The sequence below is a fragment of the Pyrgilauda ruficollis genome, unplaced genomic scaffold (assembly GCF_017590135.1).
Source record: "Pyrgilauda ruficollis isolate IOZ18807 unplaced genomic scaffold, ASM1759013v1 scaffold3, whole genome shotgun sequence".
NCBI classification, from domain to species: domain Eukaryota; kingdom Metazoa; phylum Chordata; class Aves; order Passeriformes; family Passeridae; genus Pyrgilauda; species Pyrgilauda ruficollis.
In genome coordinates this window covers 15,217,028-15,232,650 of record NW_024524377.1, presented here as the reverse complement: position 1 = coordinate 15,232,650, position 15,623 = coordinate 15,217,028, and the positions used below count along the sequence as shown (strand labels likewise).

Sequence of the window (15,623 nt, the reverse complement as noted above, 5' to 3'; positions counted from 1 at the left end):
GCTATCCAAACAAATAGGAAACATAGCAACTATACAGAGACATTATATAGCATAGAGAGCAAATTATAGGTAGAATAAATTGGCTAGCAGTTGTTAAAGATAGCAGATGTAAAGAAAGTCTTTTAATCTCTAAACACAGAAATGATTGACAATTTGTTATTTATCCAGAAATGTAAAATTTTTAAAACTAAATAAGGCGCAAAATACAATTATTTACATAATTGATTATATATAATGCTAGACATTTTTAATTCTATATGTATTTCTATATGTATTTTAGGCAAAAATAATTCCCCCCCCCCCCCAATCTAACTTCCTCTTGGCTTGAACTAGATGTGCTTTTAGGTAGTGATTGTCACATATCACTATAATGCTCCCAACCTTCCTGAGGTATTTTCACATAGGAAAAGCAGATGGCATTATAGCCAGGCTCTGCTACCAGATTATCATATGCCATGATCTGTCTCAAGTGTGAACTATTTTGGAGGGATTTCAATGCTCTATAGTTTCTCAGATTCATAAATTGATAGTGTTCCAAGACCCACAGCTGTTCACATTCTTGTGGGTTAAAAATAATGCAATATTTTTGGCTTATCATGTATGTTCTACCTACTGATACCTACTGGCTTGTCTGAAATTCACCCATAAATGTGTGTGTTCAAGCAGCAGCATGTTATTCTATTTATATTAAACAGAATATTGATAATTCCTGTTTTTCTTTTCCTTTTTCACTCTCATGAATTCTTTCTAGCAGTAAAATGTTCACTTAGAAGATCAACAGGAGAGACTAAAACACAAAACAGAGTCCTGAGGTTATTGATGTCTAAAGCAAATGACGCAAATGGGACACCAATCTCAGAATCTTCTGGATGACAAAACATGGATCCCAAGTTAGTTTATGAGAACTGAGATGAATAAATTGTTCTCTTATAACTACTTATTCTTTTGAACATGACTATTCCAATCCAAATTATTCTGACTTGCACACTTTGGCTAATGTTTATCCACACAGCCTTCTCCTTTGAACATTGGTTGGTGCACCTGCCTTCACTACTTCCCATGGAAACTGAACTAGAACTATGCTAGTTTATGGTCCTTTTTTAGAATTCATCAAGAGCAGTACATATTTTTTTAAACTCTTAGATGAGGAAGGCTAAGCAAAACTACAGAAAGCAGACAGTTTTCAATTATTCCAGGTAATAAGATCTGTCTGACTCTTGTCATCTGCACAGTGATTCTACTACTCCCTAACAGATCACATTTCATTTACTAACATTTAAACAAAATTAAATCAAACCCCTTGAGTCTTTACTTCTATAGCAGTTATTCAAATTACCCTGTTCACCTGACTACTGAAAAGGCAAACATGTCAGTGCTGAGGATAGAGAGACACAATAAAGAGGAAGAGGGAAATCTGGTAACCAAGCAATGTAGTCATGAGCTTCCATCTGTGAGAACGATCAGCAAAGTTCCTGTGCTATTCCAGCACAAGGGAGCAGTGGAAGAAATTAAAGTCTTACCCCTGAACTTAAAGAAAGAATTACAGAACTGGAAGTACTTTATAGCAGATTAACAAATATTGCTAGAAGACATCAAACTCTCATGAGAAAAGCAGTGCTGATGCAAAGGAGCTCTGAGAGTCAGGGGAAATGTTGCTTCTGTCTAGATAGTTAAGAAAGAAGAAAAAAGGGTACAAGCAAATACTGTGGATTTATATTTAATGTTCCATCTGAAACGGTTTCAGATATCACAGACAAGTGTCCTGCTAGTATACATGTGTATGTGTGATGTCTTTTAAAATGTAAATCAATTATGTATCACTTATGGAACATCTCAAGCCTAGGGAATCCTATTCATACCATTGATGATTTCAGCTAATGTAGAAATGGAACCATATGCTTCAGGGAGCCCTATGAGGCCAGCACATAGATATAATAGAGAGAAAGAATTGGCATAATTAAAACCTCATCTGCATATTCTGGATAATCAGAAACCAAGTCTCAGTATACCTGAAAATATCAAACACACTATCATGGAACCATACGATAATATGATTGTGAGCAGCCTCAGAAGGTGCAATGTCCTGCCTCAAACCGTGTCAAGCAAATTGTGAGGACAGGTGGTTTAGGGCTTTATGCAGCTCAGGCTTGAGAATGTCCAAGGATGAGCAGTGCATGGCTTTGGGCAATCATCATGGCTAGGTGAGTTTAGCAGAGAAAGGACTATTGAAGCACTAAACAGGATTACAGTTTTGTCCTAAACTGAAGATTTATTTTGTACCCCTTACTCTCAAAGGATGTATAGCCCTTGATTGGGTTACTTGACATGGTCTGAAAATTGATATTCACTGTCAGGTGAATCACAGCAGTCTTGAGTTTTCAGGTGCCAGAATGAGGAAATCTCTATTTGAGATTACCACAAATTCTCCCTCAGTACAGTTGTCTGATTTGGCATATTCACTTCCCAAAATGTCAGTATTTCCAGGGGAAAAAAAATCCTAAGAAAAATTAAAAATGTCTTTAGGAAATATTTTCTCTCAATATTCAATATGACTTTATCAATTTGGTTTTTTTAATGACAGATTGGAATAAAAACGAGGCCTGTGTTTTCAGCAGTACAATTCTGGGTCTGAATCTGCCCATGGATCTGTCAGGATGTGAAAGTCTGAAGGCAGGATTGGATAGGCAGTCATCTGAGTTGTACATTATTGTCCTAATCTGACATAAAAACATGGAGGATTTGAACTCTTAGATGTGCTTTCTTTCAAGCTGTTGACACAGCATATGAGAAAATGCGTAAATTAATATTTTTCTAGCTTAAACAGCATAAAAATTAATGTATGTCTATATTGATTTTTTTTCAAGAGTTGTGAAATCAGACTTTCAAAATCACCCATGAGCAGCCAGAATACTGAGCTAAAGCACAGTTTCTGAGTGATTGCTTTGGGTGCTACAGCACGTACAGAGGAAGTCCTCTTTCAAAAAGCATATCTGGATAGTTTGGCTATTTTATTGCAAAATTAAGTATAAAGTATAAAAATAGTTTAAATTCTAATCATCAACCAAATTAGTATCTCTACTGTGATCTAACATGCACCTATCTTAACTGAACAAAGGATAATAAAAAGAAAAATGCAAAATAAATAAATGTGTTATGATGAGATAATCTTGCTATTTCTGAATATGTATTTTAGCATAGCAGTGGTTTTATTACTCTTTCCTGGCAGAAAATTTGACTTTCACCTGAAATTATTATTCATCCTGCCAAATATATTGAACTGTATGGAAGACAAGTGCTAGAAAAAGTAGACTGAAAATATATCTTATTTGTATTGCGACCAAATAGACTTAATGGTAGAGATCGGATATACAGGAGAGATGATTTAAATAAATTCTATCTTAGGCAGCAGAAGACTTTCACAAAACAACATATGTCATTTGATTATCTCTGTCTGTCATCACAGATCATGAGCAAAACTCTCACTTTTCAATACCTGCCGTTCATATTGGCTTCAGTAGGGTTATTGAATACAGTATTTAGCACTGATGAAAAATCTCCCCATTCATTTGCAGCTGCATTGATATAACTCTGGAGATGTTAGCTCCAGACAGGCACCTGGGTTTATATATTTAGCCTATAATACATAGGCTAAATATGTATTGTGTGCAGGTAGAATAATCTGCACAGACAGCAGATCAGCTCACACTACTTTTGAGGAGGAAAATGCTGTTTCAGGATATGAGTATCTCTTCAAATGAATATAGACAAATGCCAATTTTTGTCATATAATTAGACATGACCTCGTGCTATGGTATTATGAAAGAAGAGTGGAAATATTGAAAAAGAAATATGCAAAATGGATATTTGCAGATTATTTTTGACAGCAATGTGAACAAAAGCACTGATAAGTACACTGTCAGGAAGAATTAGTCTATACAATTCTGGACTCTACACAGTTACAGAGAAATATTATTACTGTGAGAATAATACTGAAAAAATAAATGTGGAAAAATACAGTTGTAGGGAGAAAATATACATGGCAGGTGGAGAAAGCTTCGCCTACGGAACTGAGTGTTAGAATATGCTAATAATAAAATCGTTAATGACTAAGTGAGCAGAGTGTAGAAACTGCAGTTACCTTATTTAGATGAAGTGACTGTGTAAAATATGTTAACAGAATGCAGAAAGAGCAAAGAAGGTATAAAACACTAAAAATTGACATAGAAACACAATGTACTACTACTGAGATATTTTGGAAAATTAAATTCACCTTCATCAAGACCATATGGAGCCATTGACACTAAAGCCTCATGCTATTTTGGTGAGGTTTATTTCTTATGAGTGAAATAGGAATTTATTTGCTATACTGTGTTCTGGGACATATATCCAAATTTATCAAGATCACTAGACTCTGACTGAGGTCTGCAAGGTCTTTGGGGATATGTAACAAACATCCTTAGAAACAGCAAAAACTTTCTCAAGCTGGAATAAACATCTGAAATAGTATTTAAAGTTGATGGAAGTTATTTTTTCCCCCTAAACTGTTTCAATTTATATTTAATTTTGGCTCTAAAGTTCAGTGCATGTTATAATTTCTGGCCAGTTTCAGGTCAGTTTCTGGTCCATTTGTACTTCCATCTCCCTGTTCCTTCTATTCCTCTGCCTTGGAGGCTGAAAAGCACAAACAACTGACTATAATTTGTAGATACAGTAGTAGTATGGACAGTAGTCAAACAGTGAAGACAGACGTCTGCAAACAATAGGAAACATGACATAAAGGGCAAAAGGGAACAAAATTTATCTAAAATCATAACATATCAAATCAGCCCAATGAAAGGGAACAAAACAAACCCCATATTTATCTATTAAGATATTTTTTTTTTAATATTCTTATATTGTTTGTACTACTAGGATAGCGGTGTCCAAAAAGAACCACTTATATTCTTCAAAACTGTATTTTATTGATCCGAATGTTTATCTGTGCTAGAAAGATATTTTTATATTATTTGTATATGTATATGGACTCTTTGAGAGCATATCCAATCTGATACTGTCCAAAGGAGATAAAAGGCCTCACTGCCTTCTGGTCACTCTCAAGAAAAATGTTACCATGAACCAAGTTCAGAGCAGCTGCTGTCCTTTTTCTCCCCTACAGCTGCTCAGCATTGCCACACTGCCAGTTGCTGCAGGGCAGAGGAAAGGAAAAGAGTTCTGGCTATCTACTGCTTGCTAAACTAGCTACGGAAATATCAGCCAAGCCGGACTCCAGCCCCTATACCCTGATCGGAGGAAAAAGTCTGAAGAGCAGAAATCTTGTGACTTCTCTGAAGTTAACCCCACCAGTAGAGAGGGGTATCTATAAAACTGGAGCAGAATAGTAATTTCATTTTGTGAAAGATTTTTATATGGCCCATTTTAATTATTTAGAAATAAAACCATTTTAAAATTATGAAAGGAAATTGTGCAAGCACAGAATGTGCTGGGGCTGCTCTCCCTGAAGGTCCTAGTCCAGGATACCTTCCCCTGAGGACACATGCCACAGAACCCTGCTGCAGCTGACCTAGCAGGAGCTTCAGGCAAAACCAGAATCCTTGTAACCTCAGGAAGGTCTGGGCCATTGCTGTACTTTTCATTGGCATTAGGGTGAGAGCTGGAAAGCACTAAAAATCTGATCCAAATGCAAGGTGCACTCTTTCATTATTATTGATAAAAATACATTCAGAATATGCAGATGTAGAAGAAGGAATTCTAACCACAGTTTATTCAAGTGAGAAGCTAAGAAAAGTAATGAGCCTCACCTGACAGATGGCAGTTCTAACACTTAATATTCGAATGCACTGTGGAGAAGGCAACTGGAATTTGGTACAAAGATAATTAATCTTAGAAATGCATGGATCTAGTTCAATTAGTAACTTACAGACAATAACTTAATTTTTCATGCTTTAGAAATGAATTTTTTCCCTTTCCCAGCTCGTTTGATATTTTCTAGGCATGTACTTCTAAAGAGATTAAAACTTAAGATTTTTGATATAATAAGCATAGTAGTTCTTACAGGAATTTGCACAAACTATTATTATAAAAGATCATATCTGGATTTATGTTATAATGGAAGACAAATTATGGAGAAAGCATATTTTTATCTTCTATTACATTTCCCTGTGGTACAGATTTACTCACAATTATATGGAGCAGGGTACTGGATTTGTATACCATTAAAATTCCTTTATATATGGTAGGAGGAAACAAATAAATTAATAGAAATATGTTTCAAGTCTTTCCTAATTACAATCAACATTCTTTCTGGAATGACAGCTGTCAGAATCATAGAGTCATAGCACTGCAATCCAGCTAGAAAATCTTGCAGAGGAACAGCACATGCTGGGATCATTCCTGATGCTCTAAATTGGCCAGAGAAGGTCAGCACAGAATAGCCTGAAGTGCCAGTTCCAGGCCAAGAGCCCAGGGAAACACAGCATGCATCTAAATGCTGTAAACCCCAAGGCAAGAGCCCACACCAAAACTGTGCCTTCATACGAGGGAATGAAGCCCTGTGGTGAGACAGAGAGATAGTGAAGGAGTCTCTCAGAGGAAGAAGTGCAAGCCTCATTGCTTGAATAATTTAAATCCTAAATGAATAATACAAATGCAAATATACTAAAGGGAACTATCCACTGGCAGGGCATTGAGTAAATGGATATATTGATGGTTTTTGTAATTCTCTTTTCATACCTGTACCTGCTAATTCCAAAATGATCTTAAGTCATGAGGTTCTGAATTCCTAGGCATTCTAATGTAGTACATAATAATAGCAATAGATACTGTAGAATAACTAACAACTTTTTGTGAATCCTTACAGAAAAAGTAAAGTTGCTTGCTGCCTTACTGTTTCCCCGTGTGATGTTACCTTTAATAGACTAGGAAATTTAGCACACAGAAGTTCTGCTTTATGGATTTTACATTTATAATTCAAATTCTTGTCATCAAATTACATGTAAAATATACATTGAATGAAATCCAAAATATAACTTTTTTTTATTACTGATTAAACTAGCTGTAAAATTAAATAGAAATTTTTAATCACTTTTCAGACTGTAATTTCATGCAGACACTTCCTTTGTCATCCTAAAAACCTGAGTCTTTCTCCTGTGCAGATATCTGAAGTCCTGAATACTAATAAGACCCATATGCAGACACAATGATGACGTATGCCTTAAGGCCAAATATAATAATTGCCTCTGAGAAATCTCATTGACATTAGTGATCTTGCCAGGCATAGGAGCCTTTAGGGTGGAAACAGTGAAACACAAAATAACCATAATCAGATCGAATTCAAGGTGAGTTTTGTAACACCAATAATGAAGCATTCCCATTTTTCTGTGTAGACCATGTGGCTGTAGGATTGAGAATGACCTGGTGTCTGAGGCATCAGCACAGTGCAAGCAAAGACAAAGTACTTCTTGAAGGAACCAGCTCTGGCAGCAGCAATTGCCACCACACTCACCCAGTGTCTGTCTCAGTAGCATCAGCAGAGATTTGCTATTTGGGTGTTCACGATGTAGTTGATTTCTATCTTCTCCAACAGAAGTAATTTGGCAGTCTGTTGTCCCCAGCAACTGCAGACTTTGCCTGAGCCTGAAGTGCAGACAGTCATAATCTCAATGACGATCATTATTATTGTGAAGGACTAAAAATCCAGAGCTATAACTTGAAGTTCTGAAAAGACATAAAAGAGTAAAGAGATGAGAAAGTAAGACTGATATAAACTAAAGGTGATGATAAGAGACATCAACCTGTCAGGGAATCACAAAGGCCATCTTAGCCTAAAATGGGATTCAAAATAAGGTTTCAGTATTGCTCTTGACAGCTCTGAAGACAATTCCAGCCTTATTTAAAATTGTAAGCATATATAACATAGATGGACTAAAAAATTTCAGGGGCATGCAGGATATACGTGGTAAAAGCAACAAAAATATCCTATGCTAGCTGGAACAATGACAGGACAGAGAAAGAAATAAAGAAAGAAAGAGAAAGAAAAAGAACTATCAAGAATTAACTGTGTTTTGCTACAGCACAAAAAGTGTATATTCAAATGCGAATGCACTTAAACTTCTGTGTACAGAAGGGCATATATAAGACTTTGAAAAGCCAAATATCATAAGAATTCTGGACTAAATCTGATTTCTGGTTTGGTTTTTTTTCCCCACCAAAAATATGATGGGAAATATTATTAGAGCTATTTCCCGAGAGCCATCTTTTCCTGACAATACCAGGTTTAATTGCTAACTGCCAAGGTGTCGAAACACATCAGTAATACATCTTTAGGCCTATAGTCCTCTAAATTCTCTTAAGAAACTTGAGAAGGAAGTAGCTAAAATGCCAGTGAAAACCTTGTAACCACTATTTCAAAATCAGCTGCTCTCCTTGAGGCCAGGAAATGCCAAATATAGTTCTGCAGAGGAGCAGCCGCGCTCACGAGAGCTGTCCTTGGGCTGTGGCGAGGGTGGTGCCGCAAGGACCAATGCCACAAGGGGGCAGAGGACACGGGCTCGGCCACGCCGGATGGGCTCGAGCTCCGGAGGCACCCTCCCTCGGTATTCTGGTCTCTTGCAAAGTTAGCAACTGTACAGATTTTTAGATAAAACACATCTCTATGGCATTCTCCATTTCTTTAATCACACTAGAGACGCATATTTATAATGGATTCAAACTTTCCCACTTGCATGCATATTTTCCCAATCAAATGCAAATTCTTCCACATTACTTTCTCTGTGCTGGTTGTTAGCTGTCCAATTTTAATATATTTTCCTCTCGCACTTCTCTATTGGCTTGCTACAGAAAATTATCAAGCAATAAGCACAACTAGCATTAAGCACTCCAGGAGCAATAGATCATCTACAAGACTGCAGGAGTGTAAATCACCACAATGAAAGATTTTCTGATGTCACCCATTGCTCCTGTAGTTATTACAACCCATCATTCTTGTGAATTCATTCCCTACTAAAAACCACATCTCAGATCTTGTCTTTCAGTAGCAGTTATCTTGCTCTCACTGAGGTTATCTTGATCAGTTCTAAACCAACCAACCAAGGTGGATAAAAAGGGGGAAAAAAAAGAGGACTATAATATACGTTCACATAATCAACATTAAAGTTCAAGCTACTGTCGGGAGATGGAACAAAAAAGGTTTTCCAGAGTCATGGAGTTGTGGTGCCTCCAATTTTCAGGCAAGCATAGTGTGACTCTCAAATTTAACCTAAAGATGGGGTTTCAGTGGAATTTGAATTCTAAAATGTATTTTTTTTTTCTTGTTTTCTTTCCAGACAGGCATCTAAAGCACTCGACTCTGGACTCTACTGGCCTGTAGTTGATCTAGTTTGCTACTAATTGCTCAATACTAGAAGCAAACGCTGATTGTTCAGTAAAGGTCACAGTTTTATTGTGACTATTTTTATTGCTGTTATAGAGATATCAAAGGGATGTTTTTAATGTAAAAATGAGAATTTTGTCATTGCTGGCCATTATGACTTATCTAGATGTTAGGTATTATAGAAAGTGTTAAAATAAATATGTTCCTCTTCACTCCACTACTGTGTTTGGGAACCTGAAAACATTTTCAGAGAAATAGATGTTTTTCATAAAGAAAAAGAGCAATAAGAGAAAAATTCAACTTGAATGCTCATCCACTGTCCAAAGGAAAAGTATTCAAAAATATTTTAAGACATTTTTTTCTCTAGTGTTTATCAGAGTCAAAAAAATGAGTTCTCCAAACATTATTACCAAAAAAAAAAAGGGATGTTTTTCCTTTGATTCATACCTCTGATATAGAGATTTTAACATTTATTCCTGCAAATAAGCAATGCTCGCTTCCTAAGATTGATGAAATATCTGATTATATATCTCTTAATGTAGCTGAGACTTTGCAATTAGTCTCAATTAGTCAATTACTATGAAGCCATCTTAATACAGTTTAGGTATATGTAAATTTTATTTTCAGACACCATTCACAGTTGTGTAAATCCAGATATTCCGCTGAGATTAAATTAATCCAGAAATGCACCCTCATACTCAACAGACTGTGCTCCACCTCTGATAAATATAGAGGATGACACACGGTAACAGTGACACAAAGGGCCACACCTCTGAAAAGCTCACGGGAATAAGGAAACACCTGTTTGTGCTGTGGAAGAACAGGTGGGAAGCGGTGGTTTGCCGGCTCAATATCCTGTGCTTGCGATTACAAAGAACGGTGCTCAGGTGCCTCTCTTTTTTTGCCCTATGAGTTTATTAAGAAGCCGCCGGTGTTTTGCACTACCCTAGAGATGCCTTTCCAGCATCGCATGGCTGCCCCCATCTCTCTCCCCGTGTCACCTCGCCGAGCCGTGCTGAACGCACACCGTTCTGCCTGCTGGGTAGTGCAGGAAGCCTTAATTACAGCCTGAAAATAATACCCGCTTCCCCCGGGAGCCTCCCTAGCTATTGCTGTGCGATGGGAGAAGCTGAGAGGAGCCAGGTGGGGGGAGGCTGGCGCTCCCCGGGCCCGAGCGCGGGCAGCGGCGCCTCCGTGCGCGCCGGCGAGGCGGCCCCAGCACCACGGCCAGCTCCGAGCGGCCGTCGCGCCCCGACGCGGCCCCGGCCCCGGGGCGGAGCGCGGTCCCGGGCAGCGGCTCAGCGACGGGGCGGCCTCGGCACCCGCTCGGTGCCGTGGCGGGCCGGGCGAGGGCTCCGTGCCGAGCTCAGCCCCCGCACCCGCGGGACCCGGCGCGCCATCCGCGCCTCTCGCTCGGCCCCAAGCGGAGGCTGGCACCTGCTCGGCAGCCCGGGAGCAGCGTTCGGCGCCGGGGGAATCCCCCTTCCTCCCGGGAGGGGGTCGTGCGGCGAGGGGAAGCCCTCGCCTGGGTCACGCTGCGTAGGAGGCGGCAATCCCTTCCACTAGGGAGAGGAAGGATGCCGAGGGCTCCGGTGGTCCCTTCCCCCGCTCCCCCATCGCTCAACATCGACCCCTACTCGCGCCGCCCCCCGCCCCAGACGGGGCGTGTACCAACTTCCCTCCCTCCCCGGCCCTGCCAGCGCCTGGGGCTCCCCGGCGGGCCACGCTCAGCGGCCGCGAAGGGGCCGGCGGTGCCGGGAGGGCGGGGACGCCGGGGCTACCGGAGGTGGCGGGGCCCCCCCCCGCCGCCATCGCCCTCGGTCCCCGCTGACCCCTGCAGCCGCCGCGGTGGGGGATGTGGCACGTCGCGGTGCTGCTGGGGTGTAGCTTATTCCTGATGCCGCTGTTTGTCGCCGAGTTTTGAAGAGATTTATTGGCTGGCTCTTGCTAAACCACGCTTGAGTAATCCGAGCTGCTGCGCGCCGTGGTGAAGCCCGGAGGGGGGGAACGTCACTCCCTCTGGCAGCGGAGAAACATTAGTCTTCCAGCCCTCAAACCACCACTACAGCGTCGGAAACTGCCGGGTCACAGCCATTTGCTTTGGAAAATTGGCGATGTTTGGTGCTAGAGATCGATTACCCTTGTAATCTTTCCCCACCCGCCACCTCCTCCTGCTTACCCCACCCCTACCCGCCCCAGACAATAGCGTCCGAGATCCTCCAGGAAAAAAATAGAACCGAAAGCAAGGAGAGAAAGAAAGAAAGAAAAAGAGAGAAACTGGGGGATGAATCTGACTCCAATAGGAAAAGCGTGTCTCTAGAAGTGGTGCTAATGGGAAGAGATTTCCGAGCTCCAGAGGACGATGATTTGTCACAAAGGGTAGCTGGCTCGGTGCTTTGGGCTGGAGCCGTGTAGGAGATCCTTGGAGAAGTGATTGTGCACAGAATACCGAAGACCTGTACAAACATGCCTGTTCGCAGAGGTCATGTGGCACCACAAAATACATTTTTGGGTACAATCATTCGAAAATTTGAAGGGCAAAGTAAGTTCTCGCTTTATATCTATTTTGCTATAGTAGTTTTATTCTGCTTGTGACTAAATGGACAGCAGCTCCAGACTATTTTTAAGTTTGTAGCTTGCAAAGAAAACCCCGGAGGTAAGGAGGGGATCCCTGGCAGAAGTAGCAATGTTTTTGATCGAGAATACAGATTACTAACTTGAATTATTGGCTAGTGGGCTTGTTTGGGTTTGGGTTTGGGTTTTTTTGGGGGAGGGGGATTGGGGCTATTTTCCCACCCTATTTCAAGGAATAGTTTTTGTCGTTGACTGTGTCCATATTGTACAGCTATAGAAGTTATATCTCTTACCTTTTCTGAACCAGTGAGATGGCTCTAAAAGCAGAATGTAGAATCTTGCTGTCTTTGCAATGCCTAAAAAATAGGCTAGATTTATTATTATGATTGTTAATGCTGTTAATAATAATTGCCTTTTCAAAATTAAGCAGAACTTCAGACTTTGATTTAGAGGAAACAGAAAATAAGCAGAAGAGTTATTAAAGAGGAAATACTCTCTTACCTTGTTGTCATGACTGCATTTAGATATAGCTGTCAGATTTCTCTCTTTTTTTATGTAAGTCTAAAATATCTATCAAACCAGTGCAAATGCATCCTCAGGGAGAGTCTGTGAGATCTTTTCCAATGCAGCAGTTTACTACCTGTCGAGGAGGCTGAAGCTGAAGTGTTTTTTCCTGGCCAGAATTCTGGTTTCCTATTAGCTGTGAGAAGGATCACTTGATGCTTAAAATGAATTTAATTTCGAAACAGTAGTTTGATATATGTACATTGATTTAAATATTTTGCATAATTTTGGTATCAGTCTGGTGTGAGCCCTTACAGGTAATTCCAGTTCATATACTTCCATATACTTCGACCCATATTAACATGTGTAACATTTATATTTTTTGAAAAAAAAATAAAGACAGTGCTACTACTAATTTAACTATATGCTAAGTTGATGTTGCTACTCCAAGTTTTTATGTAGTGTAGATTTTTTGACAGTAATAATGCACTAGCTACTAAATAGGTAAGTGATAGTGAAAGTTCAACATGATTGAAAGATAGCAGAAAGAGTAAGAATGAAATCTCCAAATATGTCCCTGTGTTCAAAGACGGTCATATTTAAAATTTTGAAGACTTGCACTGTTTACTTGGTGTCATGTAAAAAATCGTTTATAAAGCAAGCAATCACCTTGTGAATTTGAGTAGCTAAAAATTAATGTTATTATCAATGTGTATCATAGTCCCACACCTATAATTACAATCACAATAGTGTGTTAAAAAGGTAAACAGAAACAAACTAATAAGAGTTGAAAACTTTTGAACATGTCTTTTGAGATGAGAGTTTAGGAAAGGAGGATGGATGGAAGCACAGAACTTAGTGAAATTTGCAAAATGTTTCCAACATAACAATCATTTCATGTACCCCCCTTTTTTTTTTTAGGAACTTTTCTTCTGTTACATTCTAGATACATTTATTAAAATACTATAAATTTACTGTCATTCACCTCAATGAAAACCCCTATAGAGTAGATTGAGATGGACCTTACATCAGGAAGACCTTCACTAAAGTAGAACCCCTTCCCAAGGGGTTCTACTTTTCCGCAAAAGAAGCTGCTAACTTTTCAAGGACTTGCCTGGAGTTGCGACTGACGGGAGAGCATTCATCGTTTGGGCTTCGGTGAAGCCTGAAACAGACAAAATTTTGAAGTCAAAAGGAGATTTCCAGACACTTGCATAGTGTGGTTTTATTTCCTTAAAAAAGGAATTATATTCATCTTTAATGTATTCTAAATTAATTGAAGTTTCTTTAAAAGTTATGATTCAAATTGTCTTCATTAAATTACTGAAAATCTCTTTATTTCAGGCATTTCATAGAAAGAAGGGTTGTTCAGCATTCATCTCTGCAATCAACCCTATAAGAAATGTTGAAAGAGCACTAAAAAATGCATCACTTTCTTTTATTGCAGATAAAAAATTCATCATTGCTAATGCTAGAGTGCAGAATTGTGCTATCATCTACTGCAATGATGGGTTCTGTGAGATGACCGGGTTCTCCAGGCCAGATGTCATGCAGAAACCTTGCACCTGTGATTTTCTTCATGGACCAGAGACCAAAAGACATCATATTGCCCAAATTGCTCAAGCCCTGCTGGGGTCAGAGGAGAGGAAAGTAGAAGTCACCTACTATCACAAAGATGGTAAAGTCTGGTTTTATTTTCAAAACTTTTTGCGTGTTTGGTTAGCAGTTGATTGGTAAAAGAAGTGTGTGTTGTACTGGCCAGCCCCTTTGCTGGAGGTGTTGTAATTTCTCTGAAGTCCAGTGAAATCCATTTGCATGGATCTGTAAGGGAATCTGCCCTGAGAGTAGTGTGTGTGTGGAGTATGTCACTGCACACTCACTCTACCAGCTGAATGAAGCCAGCACAGTGTTTGCAACTCTGGAACAGAAGTTCTTCTCGGTTGGTTTAAAGATGTAAATCACTTAAAGTAATCAGCGTAGAGGAAATGTACCTTGATTTAAATGCAACATTTTACCACAAAGTTAAAAGTAGAAAAAAACTGCCCATCATAAAGAAAGCATTAACTTATAAAGAAAGGGATGAGCGTTTTTCAGAGGTGAGATATGAAGTACCTGCATTTGAACACCGATATTGTCCTAGTATTGCCAGAGTCAAAATTTGGGTATGCCTAGAGTATGAACTAATCCCTGTTATTTAGTAAAGAGTCAATACATGAAGAATGACTGAATCTGATGATGCTTTTTTCCTGTTAGGAGCAAAAAATGAACAAATGTATTTGCAGATTTAAAAATGCACACACATGGGAAGTAATTGTGATACGTAATAGTTATGTGTAGAGTTTTGTTGTTGGTTGGGTTTTTTTTTTTTTTAATTACCCAGTTATTTACAGAAGCACCCATCTTTCAAATGAATTCAAGTAATTTATAATTGTGGTGTTCCTTATTTTGTCTCTTGCTGTGTACACTCTTGGGAGAAGGAAAAGGAAATTCATATTCAAATGCTGAGCTTAAATTAGTTTTGGAGAAGTGCCAGTGTGTTGTTTACATCAATTTTAGAATCACATGCAATGTGCTCTCTCATTTTAAAGTCACAGAGTTAAATCCTGTTCTCAATAATTCTGTTGTTATCTTGGAGAGACTTAAGTAATATTATTTTTAGCTTAGGCTGCTATAATTCAGATAGGACTCAGGCCAACCGTTCTACCCACGCTACCAATATTTAAGCATACCCTTGGTAACAGATTCTCAGTAGAGCCCTTTATTCTTGGATCTGGTTTGGTGGTCTGGAGCAGATTTCGATTAAGATTTTTTGTAGCTGTGCTTTGGACGTAGATTTCTCAGGAGACCTGACACTGTGTGTCTTTTACATATCTACCCTGTGTTTGTGTTAACTTGGCATGTGTTGAAAATAATATTGCAGAAGGAAAATGCTATTGCTAACTTTCACAGCCGTCAGCCTGGAGCACTGCTGGGAGATGTGGTAGTTTAAAAGTCCTAAAGTCTCCCAAAACATTAGGAGGGAGGAAAAGCCTTTAAAAGTACTACTTATCTGTCAATTACCAGAGGAAGATAGATAGATAGATAGATAGATAGATAGATAGATAGATAGATGATAGATAGGATAGATCCTTTCCTAAAAAGCTGAATTCTGAAATCATGCAACACACCATAATCTGTT

General features: G+C 39.2%; 1 protein-coding gene across 1 annotated transcript in view; it reads left to right on the top strand.

The window, feature by feature from the left end:
* Window positions 1–11,833: 11,833 nt before the first annotated feature.
* Window positions 11,834–15,623, top strand: part of KCNH7 (potassium voltage-gated channel subfamily H member 7) — a 209,000-nt gene continuing 205,210 nt past the window's right edge. The window contains exons 1-2 of the mRNA XM_041473132.1: window positions 11,834–11,909; window positions 13,893–14,123. Of these exons, the coding sequence (XP_041329066.1) occupies window positions 11,834–11,909; window positions 13,893–14,123 (307 nt within the window). The remainder of the gene's footprint in view (window positions 11,910–13,892; window positions 14,124–15,623) is intronic.